Source organism: Scyliorhinus torazame, chromosome 13 (genome assembly GCF_047496885.1).
Source record: "Scyliorhinus torazame isolate Kashiwa2021f chromosome 13, sScyTor2.1, whole genome shotgun sequence".
Classification (NCBI taxonomy): domain Eukaryota; kingdom Metazoa; phylum Chordata; class Chondrichthyes; order Carcharhiniformes; family Scyliorhinidae; genus Scyliorhinus; species Scyliorhinus torazame.
The window spans coordinates 17003223-17028948 of NC_092719.1; the positions used below are offsets into that span (position 1 = coordinate 17003223).

General features: G+C 49.4%; 1 protein-coding gene across 4 annotated transcripts in view; it reads right to left on the bottom strand.

Annotated features, from left to right (window-relative positions):
* Positions 1-25726, bottom strand: part of plxna4 (plexin A4) — a 776634-nt gene that overhangs the window by 166506 nt on the left and 584402 nt on the right. For all 4 annotated transcript variants that reach the window (XM_072471113.1, XM_072471112.1, XM_072471111.1 and 1 more), the window contains exons 10-13: positions 24947-25147; positions 16771-16867; positions 13210-13400; positions 2406-2557 (exon numbers count right to left, since the gene is read on the bottom strand). In XM_072471113.1, the coding sequence (XP_072327214.1) occupies positions 2406-2557; positions 13210-13400; positions 16771-16867; positions 24947-25147 (641 nt within the window). The remainder of the gene's footprint in view (positions 1-2405; positions 2558-13209; positions 13401-16770; positions 16868-24946; positions 25148-25726) is intronic.

Here is a 25726-nt window from a genome sequence, read left to right on the forward strand (position 1 = left end):
GGCCAATCCACCTAACCTGCACATCTTTGGACTGTGGGAGGAAACCGGAGCACCCGGAGGAAACCCACGCAGACACGGGGGGAAAGTGCAAACACCACACAGGCAGTTACCAGAGGCCGGAATTGAACCCGGGTCCCTGGAGTTGTGAGACAGTAGAGCTAACCACTGTGCCACCGTGCCACCCCTAAGTGTCCAAGTGCCCTGATGGAGGCAGTGGCATAACTAGTCTACCCTACACTTCCAAACACAGAAACTGGGAGCATGGGCGGGGAGGGAACAGGGAATAGAGAAGGTGCAATCCTTTATACTCACACTAAAAAAAAACTTGTTTGTTAGGTAAGCTCCCTTAAAAAGCTTCAGCATAAAAAGAAAGTCTTACTTTTATATGGCACTTCACAACTGCACAGTATTCCCAAAGTTCTTTACAGCAAATTAATTACTTTCTGAAGTATAGTCACTGTTGTAATGTAGGAAACACAGCAGTCAATTTATACTCAGCTAATCTATTTGAGAGACATGGGTCACGGGGTATTTACTGACTGTGACAACTCCCCATATTCTCCAAAGTAGTACCACGGGATCTTTTACATCCACCAGTTCAATGTCTTGGCTTAAAGATAGCAGATCTGACAGTGCAGCACTCCCTCGGTCCTGCGTGGTAGTGTCAGCCTGGATTATCTGCTCAAGTCCCTTACCTGAATCCATAATTACTTAACACCGGGCAGCGCCGGCTGGACCATGGCTAGCACCAGATGCTGCCGAACAATGCCTGGAGATCTGACAATATTTCATCTATTCTTGAGCTGGCCTGCCAAATTATGAACGGGTTTGCAAGGGAAAACATTGAAAAGGTGTTTGCACTGGTAGAGGGGACCAAAGCTTGGGGCTATTAAATACAAGATAGTCACCAATTGGGGTATTCAGGAAAAAACTCTTTGTCCAGGAACAGTTCAAATGTGGAACTCGCTCCCACAAGGAGTGGTTGAAGTAACTAACATCAATGTATTTAGGAAAAGCTAGGCAAACACACAAGGGAAAAAGAAATAGGAAGAAGCATCGATAGGGTTAGACAAAGTAAATAGAATGAGGAGATTCGCTGGAAATGCAGTGACTGCTAATTTCTGTGCTGTAAATTCCATTTAATTGTTGCTCATGACATGTTCATTAATTTTCAAAAATTTTTTTTTAAGAGTACCCAAATATTTCTTTTCCCCAATTAAAGGGCACTTTAGTGTGGCCAATCCACCTACCCTGCATACCTTTGGATTGTGGGGGTGAGACCCTCGCAGACACGGGGAGAATATGCAAACTCCACACGGGCAGTGACCCAGGGCCGGGATCAAACCCGGGCCCTCAGCTCCATAGGCAGCAGTGCTAACCACTGCGCCACTGTGCCACCTCAATGACACACTCATTAATATAGTCTAATAATCTTCCAATTAAAAGTGCAAGGCTACTTTTGAATCTGTCCCTGGTACAGCATTTTCCTGGAGCATCTTCGCAGTTAACCCTTGAATGGTTAGGATTGTGGGCTAAAATGTCAAGCATGATAAACTACCCAAGGGGCAAGCTGGGCATGAGGTATTGATGAGAAGGCAGCGGTAGCGAGGGGTGGGGTTAAGGAATAATTGGATGCCGCATAGACCTGTAGCTCGAACACTGCTGCCTAGCCACCCGCCAAAGATTCAAGCCACCAGCACCAACAAGAAGTAACATAGAACATAAGAACATAGAACATACAGTGCAGAAGGAGGCCATTCGGCCCATCAAGTCTGCACCGACCCACTTAAGCCCTCACTTCCACCCTATCCCCGTAACCCAATAACCCCTACTAACCTTTTGGGTCACTAAAGGCAATTTAGCATGGCCAATCCTTTTCCCCGGGGTAGAGGGGTCAATTACTAGGGGGCATAGGTTTAAGGTGCGAGGGGCAAGGTTTAGAGGAGATGTACGAGGCAAGTTTTTTACGCAGAGGGTAGTGGGTGCCTGGAACTCGCTACCGGAGGAGGTGGAGGAAGCAGGGACGATAGTGACATTTAAGGGGCATCTTGACAAATACATGAATAGGATGGGAATAGCGGGATACGGACCCAGGAAGTGTAGAAGATTGTAGTTTAGTCGGGCAGCATGGTCGGCACGGGCTTGGAGGGCCGAAGGGCCTGTTCCTGTGCTGTACATTTCTTTGTTCTTTGTTTGTTCTTTGTAATCCACCTAACCTGCACATCTTTGGACTGTGGGAGGAAACCGGAGCACCCGGAGGAAACCCACGCAGACACAGGGAAAACGTGCAGACTCCGCACAGTCAGTGACCCAGCGGGGAATCGAACCTGGGACCCTGGCGCTGTGAAACCACAGTGCTATCCACTTGTGCTACCGTGCTGCCCAAACGTTCAAACGTGGCTTACTGTTCTGCTGGAATGTATCCGTCCGGCAATGGGATACAATCAACTCCAGCCACTCGCACAAAGTTTTCAATCTCCCAGAAATTCAGGCCCAGGTTCTCCCCGTAGATAGTCACTTTCGTCCCACCTTCCCGGGGCCCTCGTAATGGGGTTATCTGTGAAAATATAAAGAGCCGCTGTCTCAATGGAACTCCGACATATCATAAATTTCACTTAAATCTACATCTTTCATAAGCAGGGCATCATATTTCACAAGTGTTAACCGTTAATCAGAACATTCACAAGCATGTCTTGCTGAAATCTGTGTACGTACACACAAATATATAAAATACATATGTAATATATATATATGATATTTATAGCCATTTGTATATGACTATATTTAATTTTTCTCTTAAGCATTTCTACCTTTCCCTCTAGCTTTCTCAAAGACACTTGTGCATGCATGTGGGTGTGTGTTTGGATATGTGTGTGTTTAGATGCATGTGCAGGTACATATAGACAGATGCAGAGTACAGAGTTCATGCAGAATTACCAGACCACAGATCGAATGAGTGGGGTCGAGTTGACGATCAAAATGTCTTGTGGACGAGCAGGACCCGAAGGACTCAAAGTTAGGAAGTGTCTGAATTCACTCACCGTGCACTCAAAATGAGATTGATTTGGGCCCTAATTTAACTCTGTGTAAATGGACGGGTTTCGAGCGAGTTAAAATCTCACCTGGAATCTCGGTGTTGCAGTCTGACCCCCGATGCATGAACTCTTCCCAGTCCCTGCCAGGATCGCAGAAGCCGAGTGGAATAGAGGGGGGAGAGGAGGGGAAAGTACCCGGTGTCAGGCCGCCAATGGCAAAACACCAGGTGACCATCCACACAAACTACAAAGTCTATTTGTTTCCAAGACAGTGCATTAACAATCTTTCTTCACAAAGAAGACCCCACAATGGAACAAGATACCAAAGGAAATAGTCACTGGGAATCTTTAGATTATTTCCGTTTAAAAGTTTTGATTATCAGGATTAACCGGGCAGCAGGTCATGCCTGGTTTAGCTGGTGCTACCTAAATAAGTGTTGGCGGGATACAGTTATTATTCTGTGAGAGCGACATAACTAAAGCAAAAAGGGGGGAGAGAGAGGGGAAAGGGAAGGAGAGTAAAGGAGGAAGGGGAGAGAGAGGGAAGGGGAAGAGTGAGGGGAAAGAGAGTGAAAGGGAAGGAGCAGAGAGGGCAGAGAGGGGAAGAGGGGGGAAAAGGGGAGAGAGGGGGAAGGGGAGAGAAGGGCAGGGGAGAGAAGGAAAGGGGTGAGAGGAGGAAAGGGGAGACAGGGGGAAAGGGGAGAGGGGGAAGGGAGAGAGGGGAAGAGAGAGGGGGAAGAGAGAGAGGATGGGAGGGGAAGGGGAGGGAGGGGAAAAGGGGAGAAGGGGCCAAAAAAGGGGTAGGGGAAAGAGGGAGAGAAGAGGAAAGGGAGAGGGCGGAGACAGAGGGGGAAGGGGAGGGGGAAAGGAGGGGGGGAGAAAGCGGGGGAAGGGGAAGGGGAGGGGAAGGGGAGAGGAGAGAGGGGGAAAGGGAGAGAGGGGAGAAAGGGAGAAAGAGGGGGGGGAAGGAAAGAGGGGGAAGGGGAGAGGGAGAGGAGGAAGGGCAGGGAGAGTGGGGGAAGGAGAGAGATAAAAGGGGAGATAGGGAGGGAAAAGGTGAGGGATAGGGAAGGAAATGGAGAGAAGGGAAGGGAGGAGGGAGAGGGGGAAGGGAGGAGGGAGAGGGGGAAGGGAGGAGGGAGAGGGGGAAGGGAGGAGGGGGAAGGGAGGAGGGAGAGGGGGAAGGGAGGAGGGGGAAGGGAGGAAGGGTGGAAGGGGGAGAGAGGGGAAGGGGAGAAAAATGGAGAGAGGGGAGGGGGGGTACGGAGAATTGGGTGAAAGGGCGAGCAAGAGGAGGAAGGAGAGAGGGAGAGGGGAAGAGGAGAGAAAAATATAAGAAAGAGAAAGTGGAAGGTAAGGAAGACAAAATCAGAGAGAGAAAGAAAAAAAGCAAAGAGGGAACTTAAATGGAAACAAAAAAAGCACAAAGAAGGTTCAGAGAATTTTGTTCTAAATTGAAAGAGAGAAAACAACTAAATTACTGATGTAGCAAAAATATCCAGGCATTGTCAAGAAAATGCAGAAAAAATAATATGGAATATTAATGACACAGCCTGCACTTCCAATCTAGAACTGTGCTCGGTCCTGTATGCTAATACATCATCTATCTCACAGGTGTGTCTCAGTATGAAAGCTCCCTGTTATTCACTAATCCTTGTGGGGTTTTTTCCTTTCTTAGCTCAGGCGGAAGGAACTGGTCAAGTCATGACTGAAATTTAAAACGGATTAAACCGGCCAAATACAAAGCACTTTTCAACTGTCAAGTTTACAAATCTTCCACATCACTGCAAAGTACCTGGCAGCAAGTCTCTCTCTCTCCCACACAAGTGCTGCCCGAGACACTGTCCACGGCCTCCTCTCTGCACAGAGCAACACGCCCATCCATCGGCGGTGGCATTTCAAACAGTCATCCATTTACCCTGGCTCGGGAACGGGAGTCCCAGCCAATTCGGGGAGAAGAAGATGCCACAGATCAGCACAGGGCGAAGCTGGGTGAATGAACAGCTGCCGGCTCCCCTGACCAACACTGCCTGCCTCCTCCCTCTTCACCCTTGTCCCTGTCTCCAGTGAGAACAGGAACACTTTCAGTATCACTGAGGAAGTGAACTTTCAGATGTCCAAGCAAACCCTACCACCCAAGGTACAGTGTGAACCAGAAGGCAAGTAGGATCTCAAACTCAGGGGAACATCACACACAAAGAGCTTTTCAACCCTTCACGCTAGTGTATAATTTGTCTGGTTATATTAAAAAAGGGAGTCGGGGGTTGGGGGACGGGTGGGGGAGGAGGTCATTTAGGCCAATCAAGACCACTCCTGGTGTAAATGTGCACAAAACTGACCTGACCCCCCTACCTCACAATGTCCTGGGGGCAAGAAATTCCCACTCAAACCCATAAGGAAATTAAGCAAAGCTCCAGGGGATATGCGGGGCGGGATTCTCCGCTCCCGCGACTAAGTGCCCACGCCGTCATGAACGCCGTCGAGTTTCACGACGGCGCGAAACGGCCCCGATCGCGATCGATTCAGGACCCGAAAATGGGCTAGGAGCGGGGCCGTGAGGAACTTGGAGGGTGTGGCGCGAAAGCAGCGTCGTAAGCGCGCAACGCCCGAATGACGCAGAGCTGTGCAATAAATGGCGCGATCCACGCGTGGAAAGACCCAGGAGGAGGAGAAGGAGGAGAGATGGCTGAGCCCCGACGAGCCGCACTGAGGTCCCGGGACACGGACCTGGACACCCTCTTCGATGAGGTTGAAAACCGAAGGGCCACCCTCTGCCCAAGACGTGGGCATCGCCAGCCGCCCAGCACGGTGAGGCACGGTTGCCGTGAAGTTGGCACCGCTGTGAGTGCTGTGGGGCACCCCCCCCGGTCCAGGGAGCAGTGTTGGAAGAAGCTGCACGACCTCACACGGGCTGCCAGGGTAAGTGCCATGAGGGTGCCCCCGGGTCACAACCGCCCCCCCCCGGCACGAGGGGGGGGGGGGGAAGTGGGGTGGGGGGGGTGGGGGCGGGGGTTCAGGGTGCACAACGTTGTACTCGACCCACATGAGCACCGGGACGTCCCCTAGCGTGGCTCCAACTGTCTCCTCACCCAGCATTAATATAGCCGGTATCTGCACGCCCTGATGATACCCGCCTAATTGTGATGCTTTATCCAACCTCCCCACTCCCCAGGACAAGACAGCTCACAACCAGCGTGAGCGCATGAGAACCGGAGGGGGTTCTCCTGTGCTGCACCCCCTAAACGTTCACGAGCAGAGGGCCCTGGACCTCGCTGGGGGATCCGCCACCCGGGAGGTCGCGGCATGCCAGGTCGGAGGCGCAGAAGCAAGTGAGAGAACCCTGCCTGTCCTCACCCCCCCCCCCCCCCCCCCAGCCCGTCATCGCCCCCCTCACACTCTGGCCACTGCATCCCCAATCCCCTCCCCCCCCCTCACACTCTGGCCACTGCACCCTCGATCCCCTCCCCCCTCACACTCTGGCCACTGCACCCTCGATCCCCTCCCCCCTCACACTCTGGCCACTGCACCCTCGATCCCCTCCCCCCTCACACTCTGGCCACTGCATCCCCAATCCCCTCCCCCCTCACACTCTGGCCACTGCACCCTCGATCCCCTCCCCCCTCACACTCTGGCCACTGCACCCTCGATCCCCTCCCCCCTCACACTCTGGCCACTGCATCCCCAATCCCCTCCCCCCTCACACTCTGGCCACTGCACCCTCGATCCCCTCCCCCCTCACACTCTGGCCACTGCACCCTCGATCCCCTGCCCCCTCACACTCTGGCCACTGAATCCCCAATCCCCTCCCCCCTCACACTCTGGCCACTGCACCCTCGATCCTCCCCCCTCACACTCTGGCCACTGCACCCTCGATCCCCTCCCCCCTCAAGCAAGGAACGTCCAGGGACACTCGGCCTACCCCAGACCCGTCCCTGGTGCATCTGGTGGACAGCGGGCAGGGCAGAGTGGCACCACGCCATCCAGCACACCCGCCGAGCAGCCTGGCCCATCGAAGCCGGGCCACCACAGGAAACACGTGCCAACGGGGAGCCATGTCGCAGGGCGTGAGTCTCAGCAGTCCGGCTTCACTCCTGCTGTACCATCTGGGGAGACACCTAGACGTAGTGGTAGGGCCCGTAAGGCCGCTTGGGTGAATCGCGGGAGGGCGTCGGACTGGCGTCGCGGGGAAAAATGGCGCGCCAGGCGATTCTCCCAACCGGCGCGGGAGCGGAGAATCGCGCCCACTGTCTCACCGAATCCTCAGAATAGCAACTGTGAGCCATTCAAACAAACAGGAGCAGGCCATTCAGCCTTCTCGAGCCTGTTCTGTCATCCAGTGGGATCAGGGCCAATCTGTGACTAAATTCCACTCACCCAGCTTCACCCCATGTCCCTTAATACCTTCAATAAACTCACTCACCATCGATTCATCATTTTGTCATTTGTCCTTCTTAAGCTTGCCAACTTTGATTAGACCGCAAGAGTCATAACACAGGAGACGATTCAGCCAATCCAATCCATGCAACATCTCGTCGTTTTCGAGCGTACGAGCCCCAATTCATGACCATCTCTAGATTCTTGGTGCTGCATGAAAAGGGTTTCCTCTTGCAGGGCTCTCTAACCTCCCCACAACTACTCACGACTGGGAAACCTAAGAAGGATTCTTGGGCTGAAGGGGGCTATCGGACGAGGAAAGGTTGGGCCTGTATCCATTTGAGTTTAAAAGAATGAGAGGCAATCTTATTGCAACGTATAAGATCGTGAGGGGGCTTGGCAGGGTGGAGACTGAACGGATGATTAGTCTTGTGGGAGGGACCAGAACTAGGGGACAGAGTTTAAAAATAAGGAGTCGCCCATTTAAGAGAGAGATGAGGAGAAATGTTTTCTCAAAGAGGGTCATTAGTCTGTTGCAATCTCATCTTCAGAGAGTGGTGGCGGCAGTGTCATTGACTTTTTAAGGCTGAGTTTGGTAGATCTTTTTATTGACGAGGGAGTCAAAGGGTGGAGGGGGTAGGCAGAAAGTATAGTGAAGGCCACAATCAGATCAGCCATGATCTTAGCAAAATGGTGTAACAGGCTGAAGGGACCAAAAGGCCTCCACCTGTTCCTAATTTGTACGTCTGTATGAACTGGTCAGAGCATACACTGGTCCAATTGCTGAAACCAAGTGTACCACCTGAAAGACACAGAGATTTGCCTCATTAGACCCCAGCACATCACCAACAATCTGTCCTGGTCCACCCAGGTCGACGCTTCGACCAAGAAAGCACAATAGCGCCTATACTTCCTGGAGGAAATTCGGCACATCCACACTGACGCTCAACAATTTTTACAGATGCACCATAGAAAGCATCCTCTCTGGCTGCATCATAGCCCGGTATGGCAACTGCTCGGCCCAAGACTGTACAAAACTACAGAGAGTCGTGAACACAGCCCAGTCCATCAAGCGAACCCGCCTCCCATCCATTGACTCCATCTACACCTCCCGCTGCCTTGGGAAAATAGGCAGCAGAATCAAAGACCCCTCCCACCCGGGTTCATTTCTCTTCCAACCTCTTCCATCGGACAGAAGGTACAAAAGTCTGAAAACACGGACCAACAGATTCAAAAACAGCTTCATCCCCGCTGTTACTAGACTCCTTGATTGATTGATTGATTCTGATTGATTGGATTTGTTGTCACATGTACCGGAGTACAGTGAAAAGTATTTTTCTGCGGCCGAGGGAACGTACACGGGGGAATGTCCTGAATGATCCTCTTATGGACCGGACTGATCTCCCCACACATCATCTCTACTGAGTAGCACTACACTCTGTATTCTTCACCCGTATTTACATTGTGTATTTATCGTATTCCTATGTTTTTCATGTGTGGACTGTACGCGGAACAATACTTTCACTGTACCTCGGTACACGTGACAATAAATCTAAATCTGTACATTAAAACCTGCCTCACTAGACCCTTGGTCCACCCTCTGTACACTCCTCCATCTGGTCACCTCCAATAGGTCTTTCTCTTTGACCTGTTGTTGTCCTCGCTCTAGCTTTATTCACCCCAGCACTCATTGCCCCCTCTTCGACATTTACTCAATCCCACTTGTCATAAAGTCAAAGAGGTCTACAGCACTGAAAAGGCCCTTCGACCCATCTCGTCTGTGCCCGTCAAAGACAACCACCGAAGCATTCCAACCCCATTTTCTAGCACTTGACCCATAGCCTTGTATGCCTTGGCATCGCAAGTGCACATCTAAATACTTCTCTTAAATGTTATGAGGGTCTCCGCTCCGCCCCCCCCCCCCCCCCCCCCCCCCGCCCCCATGATCTGAGTGGCTGGCTGTTCTGTAGTTCCAACAGTGACAGTCGCAGCAGTGACCAGGACGAGGACCTATTCTGCTGTACCTAGATTCGAAACCCGGAGTTGGGGACAAGATAAGGGCAGGGGTTGGGGAGGGAGTGGCCTCACAGCTGGGAGGGGAGTTGGCGCTTTAAACATGTGGCATGTCACAACAAAGGCCCAAGCAGGGTGACCCACTAGCCTGCACTTCCCTCAGGGAGCGAACCACTTAAGCAGCCAATAACTGGCCACTTAAGAGCCTCAATTGGGACGTGGTTTGGGCAATTTTACTGGCCTCCCCGCAAACACCTCAAACTCTCAGCCCTCAAATCCGACGCCCCCCCCCCCCGCCTGCATCTCTGCTGGCGGAGGACCATATTCCAGGATGACATTTCCAGTGGAGTACTGAGGGGGTACTGGTCATTACCATATTGCTATTTGTGGAACTGTGCTGTGGGCAAATTGGCTGTCAGGTCTCCTACGTTGCAACAGCGACTATATATCAAGAAAGTCGTTAATTGGCTGTAAAGTGCATTTGGACTTCCTGAGGTCATGGAAGGTGCTAGATAATTGCAAGCCTCTCTTTCTTCTCGCTGGTGGTGCTATTCCAACATCACAACTTGTCCATTTTTAATCCCAGCGGAATTGGCTTTCCTCACAGTAACCAGAAAACTGCTACCTTGCCGGAACGGCAAACAATCAATAGTATCAGATTGCTCCAAGTGGATCAGTTGTCTGATGGCTCCTTTGGAACGCTGCCAGCTAGGGATTTTGATGTTGCATTATACATAAACCATGGAGGAATTCCTCAGCGCTAATGGTGGTGAAAAAAGCTTTTCAGGAAAATATCAATGAATAATACATGAGAATATTTCACAGAACAAAATTGCACAAATTTGTAACAGATTTTAAACTTTTAGCTGGTTTAAGGATAAGCATTCTCAGCATAAACAAATGCGTCAGTTATGCGGAGTCCCGGCTCTAGAACGATAACAGCATGGGTTAGAAAGCAACTCCCTGGGCTTCGGCCAGCTTAACTGTGCACAGAGCCAGCAACAGGGCTGGCAGGAACATTGAAAATTGTTGGGTTGTTCAGAGTATTTTCAGGTTAGATCCAGGGGAAGCAAATACAAAATCTCCACTTCCCAGTTGTGCAAGTTAAAAGAAAGGCTTGCGTTTATATAGCACCTCTCACAGCTGCTGTGATAATGAGAAATACGGTTCTAATTTGCCCACAGAGACGAGATGAATACCAGATAACCTGTCTTAGCGAGGGTTAGAAATCTTGCCCAGGGCACTACTTTTCTTCAAATAGCGCCCACGTGAACTTTGCTTTTAAATTCCAGATTTATGATGTGAATTTAAATTCCACTAATGAGATTTGAACCCATATCCACAGAGCGTTCGCCTGGGCCTCTGGATTACTCGTCCATTGGCATTACCATTCCACCACCATGTCCCCACCACCAACTAAACCAAGAGTGACATCCAAAATAAAAGGTCAAGGCATCAAGGTTGAAAAATTATAGAATAGAAAGAAAGACAGGACAGTAAAGATGAGGTGCCACCAAGCTTCAGTCTTAATGCTTTAGATAGAAGGGATCGCTGACAGATTCTGAGTCACTGGGAAAAAGTAAGACCATAGGACATACAGTGCAGAAGGAGGCCATTGGTCCATCGAGTCTGCACCGACCCACTTAAGCCCTCATTTCCACCCTATCCAAGCCGTAACTCAACCCTTCCGAACCTTTTTGGACACTAGGGGCAATTTATCATGGCCAATCCACCTAACCTGCACGTCTTTGGACTGTGGGAGGAAACCGGAGCACCCGGAGGAAACCCACGCAGACATGGAGAGAACGTGCAGACTCCACACATACAGTGACCCAGCGGGGAATCGAACCTGAGACCCTGGCGCTGTGAAGCCACAGTGTTATCCACTTGTGCTGCCGTGCTGCCCACTTGTGGTACCGTGCTAAAGGTGCACGTTTCTGGAATCTAAGTCATCAAGGAAGATGAATTGGGCCAATTCTCTCTTTTTCTTTTATTCGGCCACGGGATGTGGGCATTTCTGGCTAGGCCAGCCTTCAATACCCATAGCTATTTGCCCTCGAGAAGGTAGTGGTGAGCTGCATTCCTGAGCCGCCGCAGTCCAGGTGGTGTAGGTACACCCACAGTGCTGATAGGGAGGGTGTTCCAGGATCCTGACACAGCGACAGTGAAGGAACAAAGATATATTTTCAAGTCAGGATGGTGAGTGACTTGGGAGGGGAACTTCCAGGTGGTGGGGTTCCCACATATCTGCTGCCCTTGTCCTTCTACATGGCGGTCGTTGGTTTGGAAGGTCCTGCCAAAGAGTTCTCTCGGATCATATCACCCGAAAGTCTCTTTGCCACTCAAAAAACGGGATTGACCCAGTCTGATTAACTACAACCTGCCCCAAGGCACTACACAGGAAATTGATCGAGCAAATTTGACACCAAGTCACATAATGAGCTATTATAGGACAAGGATTCAAAGAGATGGATTTTAAGGAGTGTCTTAAAGGAGAAGGGATGGATAAAGGGGCGGAAACATTTAAGGAGGTATTTGCAGAGCCTGGGGCTGAGGCAACCAAATGCACGGCCACCAGTGGTGGAGTGATTAAAATAGGGGATGTGCAAGAGGCCATAGTTGGAGGGTAGATTTCTCAGAGGGTTGTACGGCTGGCGGGAGATTACAGAACTGGAGAGGGCAGGGTGGTGGGACCATGGAGGAATCTGAAAACACGGGTGAGAGTTATAAAACTGAGCTATTACTGGATCTGGGGCCAATATAGATCAGTGAGCACAGAGGGAAATGTGATAACGAGACTTGGGGAGAGATAGGATGCAAGCAGCAGAGTTTTTGATTCAAGCCACGGGATCTTTTGCATTAACCAGAACACACAGTTTATCATTTTAACTGAGCGGAGCACACAATGATTTTTTAAAATTTTTAAAATTTTTTATTTTTAAAGAGTACCCAATTCATTTTTTCCAATTAAGGGGCAATTTAGCGTGGCCAATCCACCTACCCTGCACATCCTTGGGTTGTGGGGGCGAAACCCACGCAAACACGGGGAGAATGTGCAAACCACACGGACAGTGACCCAGAGCCGGGATCGAACCTGGGACCTCGGCACCGTGAGGCCGCAGTGCTAACCCACTGCCCCCACCGTGCTGCCCTGCAGAGCACACAATGATGACAACATGTGTCAATGCTTCGGTCCTGTTGTGTTAATCACCCTGGGGTAACACGGACTGCAACTGGATGCAGTTGTACTTGAAAGTAGACTCCAAACGTTGATGTTAGTTTTATTGAACTTGTTAAGCAGTGCACACAGTTCGCTGTGGGTTTGACACTCTATTAATCTAAGCATGCTTACTATAACTAACTAGACCAGACAAGCTCTGAGCCACGTGTAGAAGGTGCTAACTGATATATACACCCTGACTGTCACTACAGTTGTCACCAGTGGAAAGAGGCAGAGTGTTGATGCCTCGTGTGTTTTATAGTGGGAGACCACCTTCTAGTGTTCTGCTTGGTGATTGGTTGTGTTCTGTTCTGTGTGTTGATTGGCTGTACTGGGTGTCTGTCACTGCCTGTCTATATCTCATTATGTGCATGAGTGCATGTCATGACAGGTCCGGCAGGCGTCCCTTAGGGAATTCCCGCCTGCACTGCACTCTACTGACGTTCATCAGCTCTCTCATTAAACGGGGAAGAGAAAACATTGTGTCTGACAATCGGGCTCCTCCCCGAGGCCCATCACAGCCTTCCTCGCCAACATTCCCCCCTGCTCCGCCGCACATGGAGTTACCTCGGTGATTCGAGGGTTGGTACATTTCCGATATGTCCCTGATGGCTCCAACCACTGCTCGGCGGAGGCGGGACAGTCCTGCCTGAGCGTGCACCGCCCGTCACCCTTGCACCAGCCGCATTCAAAGTCAGGGTCCGCCTTCAGGCACAGGCCGCAGCTCTCCCGCATCACGCCACACTTGTACAGGTGAACTGCCAGGTGAGAAAGACAAAAGAGAGAATGAACTTGGGGTGTGGTGGGGGGTGCAAGATGAGATCGAATCGCAACTTATTTCAAGTAGAATCCGGACCAATTATCAATATTTGCTTGCAAAAAAACGTGGTGAGCTGAGATTGGTGACTGTGTTAGGACAGGCTGGAGACTAGGCACAGCGCTGGACTGTCCTGTCCTCTAACCTGGAATCTGAATTCTAATTCATTTCTTCTCCACCAGCATGGAATAAGTCAGGATACCTTCAGACACACAGGAATCAGTTCACCGTGCAAAACCATGTGCATTTGGTATACCCCATATGCACACTTGGTATAGCCCATTCCTGGCAATATTCACTAAGCCCCCCCCCCCCCACCCGTGTTGCAGTCAGTATGCTCGTCCCACTCTGATGACATGCTCAGCCGGATAACCAAGGGCGGTGGGGATAAGGCAGGCAAGTGGAGTTGAGGATTATCGTATCTGATAGGTCATGATCTCATCGAATGGCGGAACAGACTTGATGGACAGGACGGCCGCCTTCTGCTCCTGCGTCTGATGGTCTTATAACCACAGGGAGGTCCCCAGTGTCAAGCTGTGTTGCGTTAACTGACCTCAATGGGGGTGGAGAAGCTGAAATAAGAACAAGGGAAGGGATCGGAACTCATGGGGTCATGGGAGGGGTGACAATCAACTGAAGCCAGGAGGGAGGAGGTAAAAAAACCAGCTCCCGCTCCTCACTCTGATTCAATATCTCCTGCCGGCCGATCTGGATGAACAATGGGCAAGGTCACCCTTAGTTCTGATGAATCCCATGGTTTAACAGCCACTGGGTACTGAGGCTGACATGAGGAATGGCTAGTTAGTCAAGGCACTGTCCGCTGGCTCTTGTGGAACCCATACCCCACCCTTCCCGTCCCAGCAATGCAGGAAAAGGCTGGATGAGGATTGGCCTGGAACTTGCACATACCTTGGGTTGTCAACCTTTTTGGATTGTTCTGGAGTCTCCAGGCATTACAGATTAATCTGATGGGGGAAAGACCCAGATGGAAAATGAAAGGGACATTAGAAAATTATTATGCATTTTCTTTGAGCGTATTTATTTACAGTTGATCGGAGGTGGACAGGGCAGGAGGCTGTTCGATTGGGTGGGGGCATAAGGTCATGTGGTAAAACCTCCAGGAATATGTCCAACCAGAGTTGGTAACCCGAGGACTGGAATAGAATGTCCAGTGGAGAGGGGATGGAGTGAAGGAGGCTGGAACCTTGTGGGAGTACTACCGTTGGACCTTCCAGAGAGGAATGCACCCAGGTTGGGCTGTGATGGTGTCACGCATCACACAGCACCCCCCCCCCCCACCCCCCCCACCCCCCCCCCCCCCCCCCCCCCCCCCAACCCCAATGGTTAAAACTGTCTGGATCTGTGCTCTACATAAGATGAGTAAAGCCACAATAATAATAATCTTTATTGTCACAAGTAGGCTTACATTTACACTGCAATGAAGTTACTGTGAAAAGCCCCTAGTCGCCACATTCCGGCGCCTATTCGGGTACACTGAGGGAGAATTCAGAATGTCCAAATTACCTAACAGCACGTCTTTCAGGACTTGTGGGAGGAAACACTCCCATTGGCTCACCATACGACCATAAGATGTAGGAGCAGAAGTCGGCCATTCGGCCCATTGAGTCTGTTCCACCATTCAATGGGATTATGACTGATGAATGATAATCCTCAACTCCAGGTTCATCGCCTTATCCCGATAACCTCTGACTCCCTTACTGATTAAAAATCTGTCTATCTCAGCCTTGAACACACCAGCCTCTACACCTCTCTGCGGTTACGAATTCAACAGGTTCACAAACCCCTGAGAGAAGAAATTCCTTCTCAGTTCTGTCCTAAATAGGCAACTCCTTACTCTGAGATTAGGCCCTCAGGTCCTAGACTCTCCCACAAGAGGAAACACCCTCTCTCAGTATCTACCGTGTCAAGCCCCCTGAGAATCCTATATATCTCAATAAGGTCACGTCTCAATCTTCTAAACTCCAATGGGTACAGGACCAATCTATTCGAGATCTCCTCCCAAGAAAACCCCTCCATAACCGGGATCAACCTATAGAACATAGAACATTACAGCGCAGTACAGGCCCTTCGGCCCTCGATGTTGCGCCGACCTGTGAAACCACTCTAAAGCCCATCTACACTATTCCCTTATCGTCCAGATGTCTATCCAATGACCATTTGAATGCCCTTAGTGTTGGCGAGTCCACTACTATTGCAGGCAGGGCATTCCACGCCCTTACTACTCTCTGAGTAAAGAACCTACCTCTGACATCAGTCCTATATCTATCTCCCCTCAATTTAAAGCTATGACCCCTTGTGCTAGACATCACCATCCGAGGAAGAAGGCTCTCACTGTCCACCCTATCCAATCCTCTGATCATCTTGTATGCCTCAATTAAGTCACCTCTTAACCTTCTTCTCTCTGACGAAAACAGCCTCAAGTCCCTCAGCCTTTCCTCATAAGATCTTCCCTCCATACCAGGCAACATTCTGGTAAATCTCCTCTGCACTCTTTCCAATGCTTCCACATCCTTCCTATAATGCGGCAACCAGAATTGCACGCAATACTCCAAATGCGGCCGCACCAGAGTTTTGTACAGCTGCAACATAACCTCATGGCTCGGAAACTCAATCTCTCTACCAATAAAAGCTAACACACCTTACGCCTTCTTAACAACCCTCTCAACCTGGGTGGCAACTTTCAGGGATCTATGTACATGGACACCGAGATCTCTCTGCTCATCCACATTGCCAAGAATCTTACCATTAGCCCAGTACTCTGTCTTCCTGTTATTCCTTCCAAAATGAATCACCTCATACTTTTCTGCATTAAACTCCATTTGCCACCTCTCAGCCCAGCGCTGCAGCTTATCTATGTCCCTCTGTAACTTGTAACATCCTTCCGCACTGTCCACAACTCTACCGACTTTAGTGTCATCTTCAAATTTACTCACCCATCCTTCTACGCCCTCCTCCAGGTCATTTATAAAAATGACAAACAGCAGTGGCCCCAAAACAGATCCTTGTGGTACACCACTAGTAACTGGACTCCAGGCTGAACATTTCCCATCAACCACCATCCTTCTTCCAGCTAGCCAATTTCTGATCCAAACTGCTAAATCACCCTGAATCCCATGCCTCCGTTTTTTCTGCAGTAGCCAATCGTGACGAACCTTATCAAACCTAGTGAACCTTCTCTGGACTGACCCCAATGCCAGTATATTCTTTCCTTAGAAAAGGGGACCAAAATTGTTCACAGTATTCCAGGTATGGCCTAACTAGTGTCCTGTAATAGTTTTAGCAAGACTTACCTTGGTTGTGCGCTGGGTTGTCGATGCTGAAGTCCCCATTCCAGACCACAGCAAGGTCCACTGGGAGATTGTTGATCGTCGTCCCCTCGTAGGAATACTGAAACGAGAAAGTTACAGGCAACATGAACCGTCCGCCAACAAGGTGGCTCAGAACATCATCTTGGTTCCTCATCACTGCATTAATTCAAAACACAAGAGCAGGAGGGATGTGAAGGCCTTGGGGAGGGTGCAGAGGCAATTCGCAGGCACTGTTCGGGGGATGAGGGTCTTAAATTACGTGGGAAATACTGAGAGAAGTACCAATTGTTATCCTTGCTGGAGAGCAAAGAGTGTGAAGGGGATATTTAATTGAGTGTTCCACAGTCTGCAGCATTTTGAAAGAGTGTTGTAGAACGGCAGCATGGATAGCACAATTGCTTCACAGCTCCAGGGTCCCAGGTTCGATTCCGGATTGGATCACTGTCTGTGCGGAGTCTGCACATCCTCCCCGTGTGTGCGTGGGTTTCCTCCGGGTGCTCCGGTTTCCTCCCACAGTCCAAAGATGTGCAGATTAGGTGGATTGGCCGTGATAAATTGCCCTTAGTGTTGGGAGGGGTTACTGGGTTATGGGATCGGGTGGAGGTGTTGACCTTGGGTAGGGCGCTCTTTCCAAGAGCCGGTGCAGTCTCGATGGGCCGAATGGCCTCCTTCTGCACTGTAAATTCTATGTTAATCTATGTCTATGTTAATACGGTATAGGTGGTCCCTCGGCCCACCTGATCTTTGCTGGCTGAAAATCAAAGCAGTTAATTCCTCTCCCACAGCACATATGGAGAAATTATTTTCCACTGGCACGAGCCTCATCAATCAGGGATCATAGATTTAAAATGATTTGTCATTAAAAAAACACCCAAAGGGCTGATGAGGGGGATTGTTTTCTATGCAGCGGGTTGCTGTGATCAGGAATGCACTGCCTAAGTTGATTCAGTATCAACATTCAAAAGGGAACATAGTTGAAAAGGGAAGACTCAGGGTTAAGGAAAAAGAGCCAGGATGTGAGACTAATAGATAACAGAGGGTAAGCACAGGTTCAAAGGTTGTGTGACCTCCTCTGGGCTGTATCATTTCCTCAATTTCAGTGCTCTCCCCAGTGCTGCTGGCATTAACAATCGAGTCTTCGGTTTGTTACGGTGCCAAGTGGGTGGGGTGCTCAAGGTGGAACAGTCAAAGTTCAGAGCTATGTGCTGCCTACGCCAAGCCATGTCAAGGTCAGGCATCGGACAGCGTGGTATCGGTTGGCCATCCAGCAAGCTTTACTGGGTAGATGAGCCAGGGGATGTGGAACAGGGCCAGTCAGCTTCAATCGACAGTCCCGAAGCTGATCCCAGCCTGGGGTCCGAATAGGATGCAGGGCCCACGTGCTTGGCCATGGGGTGGAACGTTAGACCCGGATGCTGTTCCAGGCCCATATCCAGTAACTCCACGCTGGAGAGCATTCACATACAGACATCAGGAGAGATGGGGCCAGCCCCGGCCTTGATGTCGCTTGAACTGAGCCTACCTGTCAATGCTGCTGTGAGGACATGTTGCCCCTGCACCCTACCCACACCCCACAAAACCAACAGTTTTCAGAAGAGAACTGGCGCCTGTCGAACCTGGTGTGGCGGGTGGAGGAGGAGGGGGGGGGGGGGGGGGGGTTTGAGGCGCAGGTGGCTGCAGGTGACAAAAACTACAAATGGAAGAAAATGTATCCTTTAGTTCCATAAATTTTATTAATTCTTTACGGAACCCCCCCCCCCCCCCCCCCCCCCCCCCAAAAAAAAACACACACTCCTCTCCATCTCTGTAACCTCCTCCGATCAATTCTGGCCTTTTGTCTATCCCTCAATTCATTCACCCAACCATGAGCAGTGAGGAGCCTGGGCCCGAGGCCCTGAAGTTCCCTCAATGAACCTCCCTGTGACTTGCTATTTATTGCACATTCCTTATTGCCCCTGACAAGGTGACGGTGAGCTGCCTTCTTGAACCACTGCAGCCCAGGCGAGTCGGCAACCCACATTGCTAACCAAGAGGGAATTCCAGGGTTTTGACCAAGTGACAGTGAAGGAACGATGCTAAATTTCCACGTCAAGATGGTGAGTGACTTGGAGGGGAACCTCCAGGTGGTGGTGTTCCCAGGTATCTGCAGCCCTTATCCTTCTAGGTGGTAGTGGTCACGGGTTTGGAAGGTGCTGCCTAAGGAGCCTTCGTGAGTTGCTGCGGTGCATCGTTTAGTTGATACCCACGGCTGCTACTGTGCGTTGGTGGTGGAGGGAGTGAATGTTTTGTGGAGGGATGCCAATCAGGCGGGTTGCTTTATCCTGAAAAGTATCAAGTTTTCAAGAATTGTTGGAGGTGCACTCATCCAAGCAAGTAGAAAGAATTCCATCACACTCCTGACTTGTGCCTTGTAGATGGTGGATGGGCTTAGGTGAGTCTGGAGGTGCGTTACTCACCACAAGATTCCTATCCTCTGACCTGCTCTTGTAGCCAGAGTATTTGCATGGCTAGTCCAGTTCAGTTCAAATGTAACCCCCTTGATGTTCATAGTGGGGGATTCAGTGATGGTAATGTCATCGAATGTCAAGTGGCGATGCTTTAATTATATCTTATTGGAGATGGCCATTGCCTGGTACCTGTGTGGCATGAATGTTACTGACCATTTGTCAGCCCAAGCCTGGATATTGTCCAGATTTTGCTGCATTTAAACATGGACTGCTTCAGTATCTGAGGAATCACGAATGGTGCTGAACATGGTGCAGTCACCAGCAAAAATCCCCACTTCTGACCTTATGATGGAAGGAGGGTCACTGATGAAGTGGCTAAAGATATTTGAGCCTAGGACAGTACCTTAAAGAAATCCTGCAGTGACCTCCTGGAACTGAGATGATTGGCCTCCAATAACTACAACCACCTTCCTTTGTACCAGGAATGACTCCAATAAGCGAAGAGTTTTCCTCCGATTCCCATTAACTCCAATTTTAGGGATTCTTAATGCCATACACGGTCAAATGCTGGCTTGATGTCAAAGGCAATCATCTCACCTCACCTCTGGAGTTCAGCTCTTGTGTCCATGTTTGAACCAAGGCTGTAATGGACGCATGATCTGATTCAGCCATCGCGAACATGGATTAATGAATGGGAAATCGTGTTTGACAAATCTGTTTTTCAGAACGTTACTAACAGGATTGACAAGAATGTCGCATAATGGATTTGTAGAAGGCTTTTGATAAAGTCTCCATAGGAGGTTGGTTAGCATAATCAAAGCATATGAGATAGGAGGTAATACATTGACATGGGTTAAGGATTGGCTAACTGGCAGCAAACAGGGAGTAGGAATAAGCAGGCCATTTGTGCTGTGGCTAGTGGGGCACCGCAGGGATCAATGCTCAGGCCCCAGATGTTCATAACATACATCAATTTCCAAGCTCGCAGATGACACAAAGCTAGCCGGGAATGTGTGTTGTGAGGAAGATGTAAAACAGCTAAAGAACGATTTGGACAGAGCGCGTGGGCAAGAACATGCAGATGGAATATGTCGAAAAATGTGAAGTCATCCACTTAGGTAGGAGGAACAGGTGAGCAAAATATTTCCTAAACGATAGGAAATTAGGAAGTGTTGATGTACAAAGGGACCTGGGCGTCCTTGTCCATAAGTGACTGAGGGCTAGCATACAGGTGCAGCAAGTTATTAGGAAGGCTAACGTATTGTTGGCCTTTCTCTTAAGAGTATTTGAGTACAAGAGTAGCGAAATCTTGTTTCAAATGTACACGGTTAGACTGCAACTGGATCAGTGTGTTCAGTTTGGTCCCCTTAACAGAGGAGGATATTATTGCCACAGAGGGAGTGCGCTGAAGGTTCACCAGACTTGTTCCGGGAATGGTGGGATTGTCTTATGAAGAGAGATGGGGAAATTGGGCCGGTGTATTCCCGAGAACTTTGAACAATGGAACGTGATCTAATTGAAACCTACAAAATACTTAAAGGGATGGGCAGGGTAGATGCAGGCGAGATGTTTAGCATGGTTGGGAAATCTAGAACCAAGGGAGTCAGGTTCAATATAAGGGGGACGCCACTCACTACAGAGAAGAGGAGAACTTATTTTGCTCAGAGGGTTGTGGAAGCTCAACGAAGAGTAGGTTTCAAATCGAGATCGACAAACTTCTGAATGCCAATGACATAAAGGGACATGTGGACAGTGTGGGAAAAATGTCTCAAAGTGGATGATCAGCCATGATCTTAGTGAATGGTGGAGCATGTTCGATGGACCGAATGCCCTACTTCTGTTCCTATGTTCCAACACCACTGGACCAAAGCTTCCTAATGGCGCAAGGGCTGCCATGACCGTCTCGGCCTAGTTCTGAGATTCTGACCTGGCCGACCCAGCCACCTCCACCCCACCCTACTCCCCCTCTGTCACGATTCAACTGAAAGTGGAAAGTCTCAGCAACAATTGGGGGAACACCTCGTAAACGGGAAAAAAAAAAAGCTTTTGACTTTAACTTTCTGTTGCGACCTTTGCTCATAGTTTGAACACAGATTCCTGACACAGCCTTTGACTGTGAACAGTTCCTCTCCGAATCAATGGAGATCAATGCCTTTGCGAGCATTACAACTGACACACATGTAGTGCTGAAGAACTGCTCCAGGCAAGCACAGCCAACCCTTTCGAGCCTCACACAGTGGCAGCTGAAAGGAGATTAAGGATTCTGTGAACGACTGGAATAGCTAATGTTGGGCCAACAAAACTGACAATAAAACGAGGCTATAATTGATCGATGGAAATGATGAGACACCACTCCTTCTGATTTCAGAGGAGAGTGACAAAGAGGGTTGGGCAAATGACTGATTGGAAATGAGCTGGGTGGTTTTAATGGTAGGTGCAGGCTGAGATAATTGAATCCTCCTTGGGATGTAATAGTCCCTGTACTGGGCGTGTCGTGGAGGACAGCAAAACCAGGCCTCAATGATGGGAATCTGATGTTCTTTTGAATTTTCCATACTTTTCTTTGGAAATTGAAATTCTCCAGGAAAGTCTGACCTCAAAATTACACGGTGGGATGGACCACGTGCTCTGTGCAAGTGTGGGACTGGTTGGCCAACTTATTTTTCTTTTATGCTGGCTTGTGTCCTCAAAAACCAGGAGAAAAAGATTGGCTCAGAATTTTAACCTTTCCTTTAACATCATTTCAATCCACATCTCCTCCCCTGCTGCCACAAGCATATCATCCCAACCTCAGTCCTCCCGAGCCGACAAATCAGACAGAATGCACTTGCCCATGTTCTCACCCACATTAAAGTGGTGGCCCACTGCTCACTCAAAGCTCCACTGGCTCCCCAGGTTCCGAAAAATTGGCTTTCGGATCCTCAAGCTCACTTTCAAATTTTCTACGGACTTAACGGCCCCAATCTCTGCAACCTCCTCCAGCTGTGCGTCCTTCTGTGCCCCCTCCTCTGCCCCCACGCAACAGCCTACTTCACCCCATCACTGACAGTCACTCTTCCAGTCATCCAGCCCCCAATCCCCTGAAAAACCCTGTCTTACCATCTCAGCCATGTGCTCTCCCACCCCTCCTATAAAAGGAAAGCTGGAGGCCTTTCTCATTAAGTGTGTACTTATACCCTCCCAAATCTCCTCTCCCCTTTCTCTTCCCTGGTCTATCCGTATTTAAGACAGACATATCTCATTCAGGAATATTTCCACGTATGGCTTCGCAATTAGCCACATGTTCTTTTAAAATTCGATCATGGGGTGTGGGCCTGGGCCTGTATTTGTTGCCCATCCATTATTGCCTTTAAACTGAGTGGCTTGTGGGGCCACTTCAGAGGGCATTTAAGAGTCAGCCACACTGCTGTAGGGCAGGAGTCACATGTAGGTCGGACCCGGTAAGGAAGGCAGACTTCCTTCCCTCAAGAACATTAGTGAATCAGTTGGGTTTTTACAACCATCAGAAATGGTTTCATGATCATCGTTTGATTTCAGATTTGAAATTCAAACTTGGATTCAAATTTCATCAGAGCATTACTCCAGGTCTCCGGATCACTCATCCAGGGATGATACTAATATGCCACCGCCCTCCCCCCCCCCACCCCCCCTGTGGCTAATGAATATCCCACCGACCAACATTGTTCGTAGTGTATTAAAAATTGCATTGTACATTTTGTCCACTTGAGGCTACCATACACACATGTACCAGCAGAGGGAGCTTAATCAGATAATGAGATAATAAAGAGTTCATGTTTATCAGCTCGTGCAGTTCCAATTGTGAATGTCTCTGGTTGAATATATAACTCTTTCTTTCCCAAGGACTCCACAATTTTCCAAAGAGGTAGTCTCTTCATTTGAAAAATGGATGCTTACCTGTTTCCACTTGTTTGCTCAAAAGGATGTTCTGAATATCACCGAATATCTTACAAAACTTCATACAAAAACTCACAACTCCAGGGTCCCAGGTTCGATTCCGGCTTGGGTCGCTGTCTGTGCGGAGTCTGCACATCCTCCCCGTGTGTGCGTGGGTTTCCTCCGGGCGCTCTGGTTTCCTCCCACAGTCCAAAGATGTGCAGGTTAGGTGGATTGGCCATGACAAATTGCCCTTAGTGTCCAAAATTGCCCTTAGTGTTGGGTGGGGTTACTGGGTTATGGGGATAGGGTGGAGGTGTTGACCTTGGGTGGGGTGCTCTTTCCAAGAGCCGGTGCAGACTCGATGGGTCAAATGGCCTCCTTCTGCTCTGTAAATTCTATGATGATCATGTTCATTGCTATCAGACGTTGGGTCAGCCCATTGGGAGTGCTTATATCTTCGAGAAGGCTGTGGGTTCCATTACAGAGCATGCAGTCCAGGCTGAAAACACATCAAGAACTGGATTGTTGAAGATCCAGTCTCAGGGTGAGATGTTACACTAAGGTCCCTTTTGGCTGCTCAGCTGGATAGAAAAGGTCCCACACTAGTGTCCTGGTTAACGTGTTTAGGGGCTCTTTAATCCATTTGTGGTTCTAAGGGATCCATAGCAGCTGCCAAATATTGCCTACACACCAACAGTCTCTGTTTCAAGAAAGCAACTAACAGCGGTAAGCACTTCAGACAGAATGTGCCGCTATATAAATGCAAGCATCTCCATTTCTTTCTGGCAAAACTGGCTCCTCTCATTTCACAGGCAGTTCACCTTTAAAAGTTACCTGTGGAAATATCTCTTCGTAAAGTGATACAGTGCCATTGTACAATGCTGCATCTGTGTCACGCCTGAATAGTTCTATTGTGCATTTAAATCAGCTTGTATTAGATGTACTGTATGTCAGAAGCAGCTGGAATTGCAGTAATTAGCAGGCCGTCCAGAAATTAAAAACAAAAATGTGCTTTGTTACATCTGATATTTGAGCCTTCTGAATACTCTGAAGAAAACACAGCCCCTCCAATGCAATCCTTTCGCTTTCAGAACACGTCTGTCCTTGCTTTTAAGTGGGAATGAAAAGAAGGAATAAAATCAAACTGGGCCAGATAGATTTGTGCATAATCCTCTTGCATTAAATTTCATGGCGCTTCAAAACTCGTTTGTTTTAAATGAACAGGGAGAGCACCTTTGGCATTGCTCACGGTGCATGGGAGATTGCACCGCTTTGTAACCACAGGAACCACGAAACACGTAATGAGTCATCCTTCCACCAGCATGTAGCAATGCTCAGCTTGGCCTGTCCCTTTAAGAAAACAAAGACTATTTGTCATTGGGCACATCCTTAACTTAATTTACCGTGAATTGGTGGCAGCGAGGGATGTTTCCAGATCTCGTACATCCACCCGGGGAGGGCAGATGTGGCCTGGGTTTAACATTTACTGTCGCCGTTCCTTCACTGTCGCTGGGTCAAATTCCTGGAACTCCCTCCCTAACAGCACAGTAGGTTTGCCTGCACCACGTGGACTGCAGCGCTTCAAGAAGACAGCTCATCACCAAGGGCAATTAAGGATGGGCAACAAATGCTGGCCTAGCCAGTGAAGCCGGCATCCCGTACAAAATGAATTTTTAAAAAAGTGTAATCCTAAAGGCACCATTCCTTCGATACTATTGTAGACATGGCCTAGATTGTGTGCCGAAGCCTCTAGCGCGAGTGTGCAGCCACACAGCTGGCACTTAACAACTGGAATCCCCACAAGCACTACTTACTGATGTGTTCTGACACTGGACACTTGAGCTGTTGAATCGCAAGGCCGGAACACGCTGCTCCACCCCGTGGATTCTCAGGATGCACTCGTACCCTCGCTGGCCTGACTGTGGCTGCGGAAGATTTTTCGATTTCAAGGTGATGGGCTTCACCACTCCAACAGGCACCAGAATCTTCTCAGCTGCAAGCAGCTGCGGGCAGTCCTGGAGAGAAAAAAACAAGCGGAGCCTCAAGCGAACACCATTCTCACGATCAATTTCTCCTTATTGAGTCAGGCCGAAGCCCAGAGTACAATAGGCCCCCAAATGAAAGAGATGACGAGGGCAGTCAGAGAGCAAGTAACGCCTCATTTCCAATGCCTCTCGCTGCCACTTCCCTTTGGTGATAGTGATGCGGAACCGGGTTTGAGAGAAAAGAGTAAAAGAACGAAGGATGGCAAGAGGTCAAGTATGGGAGTTCTGGGAAGGGGAAGTCACTGGGATAGGGGGGCTATGTAGGAAGCTGGAGTGATTGGAAGTGAATGAAACTTGAAGGAAAAAGAAGTGAAGGGAGTGATTGAAGAATCTGCCCTGAGACGACACAAAGTAGCACACCTGGACCAGTAAGATAAAGAGAAAGATAGGGATCAAGAGAAGATTAGGGGAGAAAGGGAGTGATATGGGAGAAAAGGAATCGTGGAGACCGGGGATGGCAGAGGAAAAAGGGAACAATAAGGGAAGGATTTGGCTCCCGGTCAAGCAAAACTTTCATTTTAAAACTCTCGTCCACGTTCTCCATTTTCC